This window comes from Volvox carteri (genome assembly GCF_000143455.1).
Source record: "Volvox carteri f. nagariensis unplaced genomic scaffold VOLCAscaffold_9, whole genome shotgun sequence".
Classification (NCBI taxonomy): Eukaryota; Viridiplantae; Chlorophyta; class Chlorophyceae; order Chlamydomonadales; family Volvocaceae; genus Volvox; species Volvox carteri.
Window position 1 is genome coordinate 1,109,111 of NW_003307552.1, and position 11,272 is coordinate 1,120,382.

Genomic DNA, 11,272 nt, shown 5'->3' on the forward strand with positions numbered 1-11,272 from the left:
CAAAAATGTAAACTCAAACCACACAGCAACTGTAATTTATTAGCAGGCAATGAACCTACAAACACATACACAAACAAGGGGCCTAGACTGTATCTTGTAAACCGCACATCCCCATGCCGTGCTGGTGCTGGTGGCGGATCTCCGTTGGCCGCTGTCCTCCTGGCTCAGAGCCGTGCGGCGTCACAGGTGGGTGGGGTCTTAGCCATGTGCGTGTGTCCTACTGATTTGGTGCCCACCACCCCCTCATCCGCGCCCCCGCTACGGCCACCTGCTGCCGCCTATCACTCCAGCGCGCGCACGCGATCTCGGCAGTCTGTGCGCCCTGCGGGGTGTCACACACATTATTATTTCACCCGCGCATCCCGTCGTCATCCTGTATATGCATGTAAGCCATTGACAATATGGCAAACCGCGCCTCGCAGCGCATAGGCCAGTCCAGCAACTGCATGCTCCAATTTGGACAGCTAACTTGCGGCCCGATTGCCTTAGTCCCACGTAGCTCACAGCGCTCCGGGGTGCATCTTGTAACCGCCGCGTACTGAAGGATGCCGACACCCCTGTCTCACCCCGCACGCACCCACGACTCGCACCGTGTTCCAAACCAGCCACCAGAAACTCTTCCCCTTATGAACAGCCCAGCCCCCATTAGGACTTCGTTCGAGGGGTGTCCAGAGCCTCAATCAACAACACTGATCAGGCAGGCGGCTGGCAGAGGTTAAGGCCTGGCTTCTGCACCCGTCGCGTCCCGGCGCGTCCGGGTTCAAATCCGCCTGCCGACCTCTCGGGGTGTTTGAGAGGTAATGAAATGGGAGGTGGCCCCCCATCTTGTGGACGGTGTAGGATGTGATAATATCAACTCGCGAGCTGACCAGGAACTAAGTTGACGCGCCGTTGATCCGTTAGATTTGGTTGGATGCTCATGGTGAGTTGCCAAACTCAAAGAGTACACTCTGAAGTCGGATGGGGTGAATGGCTTAGGGTGCCCCTCTAGCAGGGGAGAGCAGGGAATTGCCTCGGGAAGGAGGCCACTGGTGAAGCTTAACCACCCTGTAAAAACACAGCACGCCACGTCTCCAATTCTCTCTCCCCACGACACACCCTACAACACGGACACACAAGGAGCTCCTTCCCCCAATGGCACGATGTACACCCCTGCAAGCCGATAATCAATGCACGCGCCATCCTGCCACTCATACTGACAGTACTAGGTACTGCAAGCTTGCTGGGTCACATACATCAGTACACCACACCACACACCCCTGCCTGGTATTTTGTAGTACACTCGGTCACTAGACACCAACTCGTGCATGTGTGTTACACTGGACACACTATGAAATGCGATATCTGTTCGCACCTGTCAGTGATGGCACGCAGTACATGCAACCACAATGCAGCAGTCCTGTATCGATACACAGCCTGTGAACGAGACATATCATCAAAGTGTTGGGCCAAGTTGCCCAGGTTCGTCCTTCAGGCTTCTGCCACTCGCTCCACAGGACCATGCACTCTTAGCCAACCTGCGGCGGTGTTTGCGCCTTGAACTTCCCCATGCTATTGGCAACCACGTAAATCCACGGCATCTGCAGGTTGTTGAACTGCTTCTTTACCACGCTCTCCGAGAACTTGCTCCCACCAAACGCAAGGAAGACAGCCCGCTCACCATACTCCGCCAGGTGGAGTGCTTGGTAGTCCGCAAGCACGGTCTCGTCTGACTCCAGCTCATCAGCACTCAGCCCCTTGAGCCACTCCCAGTGTTTAACTGACGCAAAGAGTTCAGACTGGGCCTTTTTGGCCATTGTGTCCATGTTGTGCTTAGCCTCTACCAGCACAACAACATCACGCCCGTCGCGGCGGCCCACGACCAGGCCATCGAGGTCACCGACCGCGCTCTGGTATGGGTACCGGGTGCCAAAGATGACCTGCCCGTCCTCCAGCAGCTCGGCCACTGCACACGCCACCCCCTCCTCGATAAGGCGGTCGTCCGTATCGCGGTAGCCTTTCATTTGCTTCAGCTGCTCAGAGTGGCCCTTCTTGGCCTCCTGCTTCGCCAGGCGCTTCTCCACAAGATTGTTGGCCCGGCACTGCTCCAAGGCGAATGCTCTCAGGCTCTGGTCAGTCCAGGGGCTGTTCACGACGACTTGCTCGCCGAAGACGTCCAGCATGTCCTCCTCTTCCATGGCTTGCTTCAGATAGGGCATGAACACTTCGAACCCGAAGCGAACTCGCAGGTAGGGTTTCTTTTTTTTGAGGACCTGCAGCACGACTTTAAAGTCCTTCACGTGTGCGCTTTCCAGGCGATTCGCGTCCAGGTCGATCGCCATCGTCGCTGCAAAGTGGAACAGAGAAACAATTCACATCCGAGACAGTGTGGCCGAACCAGTGTTGCCAAACCCACCTTTCAGTTCAACCTGGCTTTCCGCAATCTTCGTGAAGAGGTTGGTGAGCACTCTCGGGTTGACCATGTGGTCAGAGAGGTCCCAAAGTATCGCGTACCCGTCTGCCGCATAGCCTTCATACTCCTGGAGCAGGTCGTCCGGCGTCAGGTTATCAATGCCTCCTTTCGCTTTGTGGCGTATAGCAACCTCCATGCTTGCTGCGAAAATCAGGAAATGATACTGTGTACAAAAAATTTGATTTAACTTGTTTAACAAGCAGTTACGAATGAGTGGCCCAATTTTTGGTTGGCTAGTGACACTTATGGCGGCTTGCAAAACAAATTGCGGGATGCGAGGCGAAGTGCACTCTTGTGTACTTCTGAAGTCGCAAGTTGCAAGTCGCAAGTCGCAAGTCGCAAGGAACACGCAAAATTTCTATTATGATATTCTATATACGCGAATACGTACGTGTGCATACTCAGTTTGTAGAGCGGATCTCACAACAGGATCCGTTTCTACTACAGCAAACAAGTGCGCGAACGTGTTTGCCACCTCTATTTCGACGAGAATTACACGCAAGCGCAAATAGCTGAAGCTTTCGGGCACAGACCTTGCGAGAGGACTGTGCATGCTATCATACAGTCCTACGTGGCGAATGGCGATGTCCTGCCGCTTAGAGGACAAACAGGAACACGCAAACCACGCAAGTTTGATGAGATCGCTGCACAGACGCTGGTGGAGCTGGTGCAGGCCGACGACCAAGCATTGCTCTCCGAACTGGCCACCGCTATGACAAACTTACTGGGCACTCTTTGGAGGGGCCCTGATATTAGCCGTGCATTGTCTGAGCTGGGTTATGTCCGCAAGAAGGTTTTTACCAGGGCTTTCGAGGCACGGGAATCAGTTCAGCTGGCATATCGCGAGCTTGTGTGACAATATGTTCAAATGGCCCAGAAGCCTCCCACTCTGTAACAATTCAATTCAACTTCGTGAGCTTGTGCGCGCGCGCGTGTGTGTGTGTGTGTGTGTGCGTGTGTGTGTGTGTGCGTGTGTGTGTGTGTGTGTGTGTGCGTGTGCGTGTGTTGCAAGTATTTGACCGTGCCTGAAACTGGCCAGGGACTGCTGCCCAGCCCCAACGGAAAGACCACCTAAGCTCCTCCCGCAGACAGGAGAGGGGTGTAAGGGGCCTCTGTCCCCTCCTAAGCAGCCGAGAGCCACGGGTCCACTAGTTCCACTCTCCTCCCCCGGGGATCAAGGCTCCGTCACGCGAGTTTGAGCACTGAGCCTGAAACACACAAGAAGACTGGCTCTTGGGGTGAGGGTTCAAGAAGACCGAGGAAACCCGGAAACCCTGAACAGACCCTACCCCTCCCTATTAAGGCACCAGGCCCTAATAGAAAGCTCGGTCTCTCACCCGATTCTCTGATGCTTGCCCACAACTGACCGGGGGGAGCGGGTAGGGTTCATTGTTCGTGCTGAAATCCATAATGACCACCTGAAATCGCCATGCCCCAATGTTTGCATCAAATGCTTATATGTTTCCGGTTAGGCTGTTGGGAGTTCGAGATTAACCAACCTAACGGCCATGAGTGCACAGCGTGCACCTGCAGGCTTTGTGACTGCGGGGCGGTTGAAGACGAAATGCATGTCTTTGTGGAATGCCTGGCGTACATTAGTACACGGGCAAACGTGACCTCGTGTTTCAAGGGCGCAACATGCGCACGATTATGACCGAGGCCCCACCCCTGGCACTAGCCAGGTTCCTCTCGGAAGTCTGGGAGACCCCGGCATGTTGCTCTAAGGCGCTCCGTGCTCAAGCGGACGAGGGTGGACGATGATGGTCCACCATGTAACCGCCCTAAAAACGATTTACCGCCCATGGGCCCCCCAGCTCTTACGGACACCCCCACACTTGTGTGGAACTTGTGCGGACTAGGCTAGTTCCTATCAGTCCACCGCCGGGGCTAGGGATGCCTCGAGGCAGTGTGGTTGTTACAGTGGGCTCCAGACTCACAAAGAGTACAGCCAGCGGGCCAGCAGGCCGTGCACTGCACCTGATACGATGAGGGCAAACAAGACTCCCACCCAGACCAGACAACGCAAGTCACCTAGACAGCCAAAAGCAAATCCAAGGGCAGGCTCAGAACCCGCAACCACAGGGGAATTTGCAATTAGACTCCCCAACTGGCGAAAGTCCTCGGAACCCCACCAGAAGGCCGACAAGCAAATACTGCAGTAAGTTCTCAACAGCTGTTAAGAACTTGATGAGATACAACAAGCAAATACTGATAAGAACTAGATGAGGCCTGAGTGAGCTTGTGCGCATGAATAGCTACATTGCATTGCTCAGACAGACGAAGCCACATAGGCCGCAAGCCACTTCAGCATAGTTGCGCCTGCGATCGGCCATAGCCCGCAGACGCGGACGCCGCAAATGCTATCTGTTTACACCCTACAGGCGTGGTTCACGTACGTATTCGCGTATATAGAATATCATATAGAAAATTTGCGTGTTCCTTGCGACTTGCGACTTGCGAGTTGCGACTTGCAACTTGCGACTTGCGACCTTAGCAGTACGCAAGAGTGCACTTCGCCTCGCACCCGCAATTTGTTATGCAAGCAGCCATAATAATAATAATATAACAATAATTATAATAATAACAACAATAATAATAATAATAATAATAATAATAATAATAATAATAATAATAATAATAATAATAATAATAATAATAATAATAATAATAATAATAATAATAATAATAATAATAATAATAATAATAATAATAATATAATGCATGTTCCAAGATTTCCAAATTTGCTGACGCCTGAATCCACTGTCCTGATCTCCGGCCAACTGTACAGGCCCCCAGCAGCGCTGTGGAGGAATATGTGGAGAAGCTGCAGTTCCTTGGGGAGGTCCGGGAGCCGGAGGAGCGGCGCGCGCCTTGCATAATATGGTCTGCTGCTGCCTCTTCTCATGGACGCGGGCGTGGCATGGCATGCGGTGGTTGGTCTGCATGATGATGCTTGTGATTTCCCAAGAATCAACTGGTAGCTAGTAGGGGGGCTTCCAATGTACGTGTACCCACACAAAATACAGCGCTGCATGAAGCGTTATCGCCAGCCTTGCACAGTGGCATGCAGTGGCGCCTTTTTAAGGAGGGGCTGCCGTAACAGTGTTTGGAGCCACCTCCAATCTGACAGTGTGATTAGCAGGTTTCGTTACCGCCGGTGCAGCTTCCTGCTGCCATGTTTGTTCTGTTACATATCGATCCGGGAGCGACCGTAGCGGGAAGAGAGGGGGTTGAGGGGCCACAGTCCCCTCCTGCCCGACAAAGGGCTCGCGACCTGATGTGGATGTTTTTGGGCGAGGCCCCGGGCGCGAAGCGCCATTCGGGGGGCCGAGCCCCCCGGGTTCACTGCTGTCAGTCAGTCAGTCAGTCAGTCAGTGGCTTACATATCTCGCCCCGCAAAAAATAGCGTTTGAATGCTATATCCCTTCTATATCGAAATGCCAAAGGAGACATTCCAGATAAATCGGAGCGCGAAGATAGCTTTCCATGGCTCCGAGTTTGACATAAAGTTACATATCTCGCTCCGCAAAAGATTGAATGTAGAAGCTATATCTATTCTATATCGAAATGCCAAAGGAGATATTCCAGATAAATCGGAGCGCGAAGATAGCTTTCCTGTAAGTGGCTGCACCGGGGCCGAGCCCCTTTTCGGCTTTAAAAAGCCGGCCCCCTAGTCGTGTTACGTTGGTGGAATTACATCGTAGCTCGTACCAGCAGCTCGTCACTGACGTCACTTGGTGGAGCAGTGTGTCTGGCGGCGAGGGCGAAGTTTTCTAGTCTGGGGATGCCAATGGGGGGACGACCGCCCTCCATTCTATTCACCGGTGTACACACACACACACACACACACACACACACACATACACACACGTGCTGTCAGGTTCCGGTCATGGCTACAATTCTAGGGACTGCCAGAGCAATCATCGACAAAACCCAAGCACTGTCGGCGCAGCCAACACATACTGGGAATCCACCGACATTCCGAATCCGGGGCTGGTGTGTGTAACGCAGCACGGCACTTTACAGGCCGAAGCCAAACTTAAACCCGCCACCCGAACCCGAATCCGGCGTGCCGCGCTCGCCACCGGGCCCACCAAAGCTGAAACCGAACGAGAAGCCGCCGCCATCATTATTACCACCGCAATTGCCACACGCCCCAATGCCGTCACTTGCGGCGGCCCTGGGCCCCCTGTCGCCCTCTGTCGCTTCAGCCACGTGACCGTTGCAATGCCGACCAGCAACACCGTTGGCACAACCACCTCCGCCATTGCGGCTGCTACCGATAGCGTGTGGCTGCGAATCGGGGGCGCGGAACAGCGCAGCCAGCCTGCGGGATACGCGGGTTCGTTAGGAGTCGGGGGAGGCTGATGTAGAAGGGGCACGTGTGTCGCTGTGTGCATGATGGATGCTGATCCGTGATGAGAGGTGCCTAAGCTTCCCAGCCCAGCCAGGGGAATGTGGACCGGACTGCAGTATGACTCTGATAGGGCTGCGACATGGGGAGGTTGTCCCTCCGCATATGATGATGGTGACCACACATCGCTGCGGAAGAAGAGTTGGCACTGCCACACGCTTGCATATGACAAGACCCCGGTCCCGGGCCCAATACGCACACCACACGCACACCACCACACGCACACCACACCACACCGCGCGCCTGTTGGCCTCTCGCGCCTTGGCCCTCGCCTCCTCCTGCCTCGCCTCCACCGCCGCCAACACATCGGGCCGCTTTTCCCGCAGCACCGCCATAAATCTGTCGTACAGGTTACATCTGTAGGCGGACCAAACCAAAGAAAGGCGGCCGTCAACGTTGGTGCACGAATGTACGGGATGCCGGGCGTGAGCACCATCACCGACTAGACTGCAACTTGCTGGTTAGAGCTGGAGTTGGAGTTCGCTTTTTCTTCCGCCTGAAACATTCCTGGGAGGGCATCAGATGGTGATGCAACCAGCTAAAAGTCAACTGCCAAAGCCCTAGTCGGCGGGATCCGGTGCGCAAGCTGCTGAAGGGCCGGAAGGGGTGTCCGGTAGTGCCCGTCTAGCCGGATGGCACGAGTCCTGTCCGCAATTATTCAGCTCCCAGGTAAAGACCATACACATGGGGTCGCGCAGTCGCCAACACACAACCCCGTACACTCGCTGTCGGCCCCCCCCGCACCTGCTCTCGAGTGCGCAGCCCGACACCAGTTCGGGCCTGCGGGACTTGAGGAAGGCCAGGGTGGCGGGTAGACCCACTGCCGACACGAAGTTCTGGGTCAGAGCGCAACTCTCCTGCGGGCCAGACCCCGTTGGTGTCGGTTGGTGTCGGTTGGTGTCGGTTGGTGTCGAGAATATGCGTTTTGAGTTGGTGGTCAGGGATGAGAAGAGGGGGGAGGTGAGAGGATAACATCCCTCTCCAGTATCCTCTTCAGCGGTGAGCGGGTCAGAGAACATGACTGCGAGTAAGCAGCTGGGCCGCTGGCGACCGACCCGTGGGTCAGCTAGCACGACGACCCAGCGAGAAACACACACTGGCATTGTGGTGCTGCGCGGTCAGGTGTCTAGGCGAGGCCACGTGCCTGCAACACGATTGCAATACCCCCTCCCCTTTCCCCCCCCACTGAAAACCCACCTCGAGATTCAGTGCGCAGTGCCACCAGCCTCGGGGTACGAACAACAGCTCTCCGGGCCGAGCGATGAACTCAATGGGGCGGACCTGGACGTGGGGGTCGGTGGGTCGGCGTTGGTTGGTCCGATAATGCAGTAGGGCAGATGGGAACACGGCGAGGCTTAGGGGTTAACAGCCCGCGCCCCCCAGGGCGGGAACATGTGGCGCACGGAACCGCGGACGCGTGTTCCCCCCGGGGGGAGCTGACCAGGGATAATCATGTTGTTGTTGTTGTTGTTGTTGTTGTTGTGTTGTTGTTGTTGTTGGTGGTGGTGGTGGTGGTAGGTGTGTGGGCGTACTCCAGATGGGTCCGCACGCCCCTTAAAACAGCTGTACTTCAAACGCCCCGCCTCAGGCACCCTCAACGTCTCCACCCCGTGACCCCATGGCCAACCTTGCCCTCGCGTGTCGCGACGTAGAAGTTGACGAACCACTCCGTTAGCGACAGCGGTGTGGCCACATCCGCACCGTCAGGCGAGGGGTGCACCCCGGGCGGCACCGACCCCGGCGGGTACATGACCCACTTCTTGGCGCCCCACAGCAGGGCATTCCAAGCTGACGTGGCGTTGGGATCCACGTGGAAGGAGGAGCCGCTGCGACGTGGACCTAGGATCAGCCACCTAGGGGGGCAACAGGAGGGTGGGGGGAACGAGGGTGTGTGTGTGTGTGTATGCGTAAGGACTACACGTGCCCCATGCTTGGGAAGGACGTCATCTCAGCAGGAGAGGTGGGGCTGGGGGGATGAGGTTGGGGTTGCGTGGGTGGGCCAGCGAACGCGGTCGGAGACGGGGTGGTGTGTTCGGGCGGGGGGAAGGAGGGGAGAGGCGGAGGGGGAAGTGGGGAGAGGCAGGACGACGGGACGAAAGTTCACGTAGGTGAGGTGAGGTGAGGAGAAACGGCGGCAGTGAACGCCGCTTTCGAGTAACTCGCGGCGGTCGCTCGCTGAGGTAACGGATACCGTTAGCGATTAGCGGCCAACACACAGCGCCAGTGAGGTGTATCACAGGTGCGTACGAAGAAACACACGGCGACACGCACGCGCACATACACACACACGTGCGATGTTTTCATTTCCGACACATCCACGTGGGCCGCACAGACGTACATACAGAGGGTATACACACACAGACAGCGCATACACGTGCGGTCCCCCCTCCCACCGGTAGTCGGGGCGCTCCCCCTCCCCCAGCAGCCCGAAGAGGTCCTCCCCGAACTGAGGCGGCACGTGGTAGTCAAGCTCCAGAGAGGGAGCCACCGCCGTGAAGTGCTTGTCGAACAGGTACAGCGGCATCTCATCGCGATTGGACGAGCAGTACGACAAGTAGGTACTGAAGGGCATGGGCATGTTGCCTGCGTGTGCGCGCGTGCACGTCTCGGTGTGTGAGTGTATGTATGTTTGTAATGAAAAGGGTGTGTCCACCGCCCACATATTTCTGTGTTCACGTCCCCAGGGCCCTGCATGGCCGGTGGTGGTGGACGGGCCGGTTGGGTTGGCAGTGAGGGACCGTCGTACACACACACACATACGAGGGCTAGATCCGGATAGGTTGTCCATGTCAACCACACAGGGGTACGGCAACTGCTGTACGGGTACTCTCAAGTAGACGACCGGGACATATCAATCCCACGCGACACGACACCGGAAGGCCTCCCAGCCGCTGCCCCCCGGGCCCCGGCTCAACCCCCTTGCTCAGTGCTTGGCCCGAATCCTCCCTCCCTCCCTTCCCCCCCTTCCTAGCCGCCCCGCTAACCCCCGTGGGGCTGACAACTTCTTCTCTCCACACACCCACCTACCAAACCTGCGCACCCCCAAACCCCGCCTGCCCTCCCGATCTCCCTCCGGGGCCCCCCGCCACTCACCCACAATAACCCGCCTGTCCCCGAACACCCCGGCCAGGTACTTGCAGCTCCACTTCCCCCGGGCCGGCCAGCAGGACATGGCGTCCTGGCAGCCCCCCCCCCGGGGGACACGGGGGTACGTGCGGTGGCGGGCAGCACAGGGTGGGGACCGTGTGGTGGTGGTGGCAATGTGACATGATGCCGCGCAACATAGCAGGCGGTTAGGTAAGTAGGTTAGTAAGTAGGTAGACGCAGGCCGTTCGACGCCGTACATGGATCTTGTCGTACCGTTAGGATGACGGGACGGTTAGGGATTTCGTACTCGCGCCGAAACTGCTCGGGTGTGAGGCCGCTCCGCCTGTGGAGGTGAGAACGCGGACAGAGAACGGGAGGGAAGGGAGGGAGGTGTGTGTGTGTGTGGGGGGGGGAATACGGGGCGCAACCTGGAGACCCCGGGCGGCCCTCAGCCATCAGGCGGCGGATTCACACCCTCTCCCCCACCCCCTTCCCCTCCCTGCCACTACCTCCCCCCCCGCCCACCTTAAGGTAACACCCCCCCTCCCCCCCCGCCCTTCCTCGTACCCAACTTCCTGGCCCCAAAATGCAACCCGGCCACAAACAGCCCCGCGCTCGCAAACCCAACATCTCCCCCCCAGCCCCACCTGTCTATGTTATCCGTCTCCAGCCACTCGTACGGCAGCTTCATGGTGGCGCAAAACCAGGGTTGGTACAGCAGGTCCGAATAGAATCCGCGCACTCGGAGATAGCGTTGCCGACCACACCCGGGCACACGGCGCAGTAGCCGCCGGCAGCTGCTACCCCCCTGCTGCTGCTGCTGCTGCTGCTGCGGATGCGCTGTGCTGTCGGCAGCGGCGGAAGAGGGTCCGGGACCGGCGGTTTCGGAGGTGTCGCCTGCTGCTGCTCCTTCTGCTCCTGCTGCTACGGCGGCGGCAATCTTCTCCGCCTCCACAGGCACCACTGAGCAATTAGGCAGTTCAGCCTTGCGGCGTTTGGCGCTGCGAACCACATCAACATCCGCTTCGGATGTCCGGGGCACCGCCACTTCCCGGGCAGCTGCATGTCCGTGCTGCTGTTGATGTTGATGTTGATGTTGATGTTGCTTGCTGCGTCGGTCCTGCTGCTCGTCATCTCCCTTCATCGCCTCGTCTTCCTGCTCTTCCTCCTCCCCCTCCCCCTCTCCCTCCCCCTCTCCGCCCTCGTCATCCTCTCCTCTGGTATTCCCCACGTTGCCGTCACTCTCCTCCTCCTCCTCCTCCCCCTCCTCTTCCTCCTCCCCCTCTTCCTCCTCCCCCTCCATTTCCTCCCCCTCCCCC

The 11,272-nt window shown here is 57.3% G+C and overlaps 2 protein-coding genes across 2 annotated transcripts in view; both read right to left on the reverse strand.

Annotated features, from left to right (window-relative positions):
• Positions 1 to 1,508: 1,508 nt before the first annotated feature.
• Positions 1,509 to 2,588, reverse strand: VOLCADRAFT_88581 (uncharacterized protein; the record flags this gene model as incomplete). Its single annotated transcript, XM_002948293.1, has 2 exons — positions 1,509 to 2,326; positions 2,396 to 2,588. The coding sequence occupies 2 exons, from the start codon at positions 2,586 to 2,588 to the stop codon at positions 1,509 to 1,511; spliced, it is 1,011 nt and encodes a 336-aa protein (XP_002948339.1).
• A 3,360-nt stretch (positions 2,589 to 5,948) lies between these two features.
• The window catches only part of VOLCADRAFT_103818 (uncharacterized protein), a gene marked incomplete at its 5' end in the record, with an annotated part of 6,195 nt that continues 871 nt past the window's right edge, over positions 5,949 to 11,272 (reverse strand). The window contains 9 exons of the mRNA XM_002948294.1: positions 5,949 to 6,779; positions 7,077 to 7,223; positions 7,611 to 7,723; positions 8,064 to 8,147; positions 8,494 to 8,719; positions 9,260 to 9,449; positions 9,960 to 10,044; positions 10,227 to 10,296; positions 10,601 to 10,976. Coding sequence (XP_002948340.1) covers positions 6,473 to 6,779; positions 7,077 to 7,223; positions 7,611 to 7,723; positions 8,064 to 8,147; positions 8,494 to 8,719; positions 9,260 to 9,449; positions 9,960 to 10,044; positions 10,227 to 10,296; positions 10,601 to 10,976 — 1,598 coding nt within the window. The 3' untranslated portion in view covers positions 5,949 to 6,472. The remainder of the gene's footprint in view (positions 6,780 to 7,076; positions 7,224 to 7,610; positions 7,724 to 8,063; positions 8,148 to 8,493; positions 8,720 to 9,259; positions 9,450 to 9,959; positions 10,045 to 10,226; positions 10,297 to 10,600; positions 10,977 to 11,272) is intronic.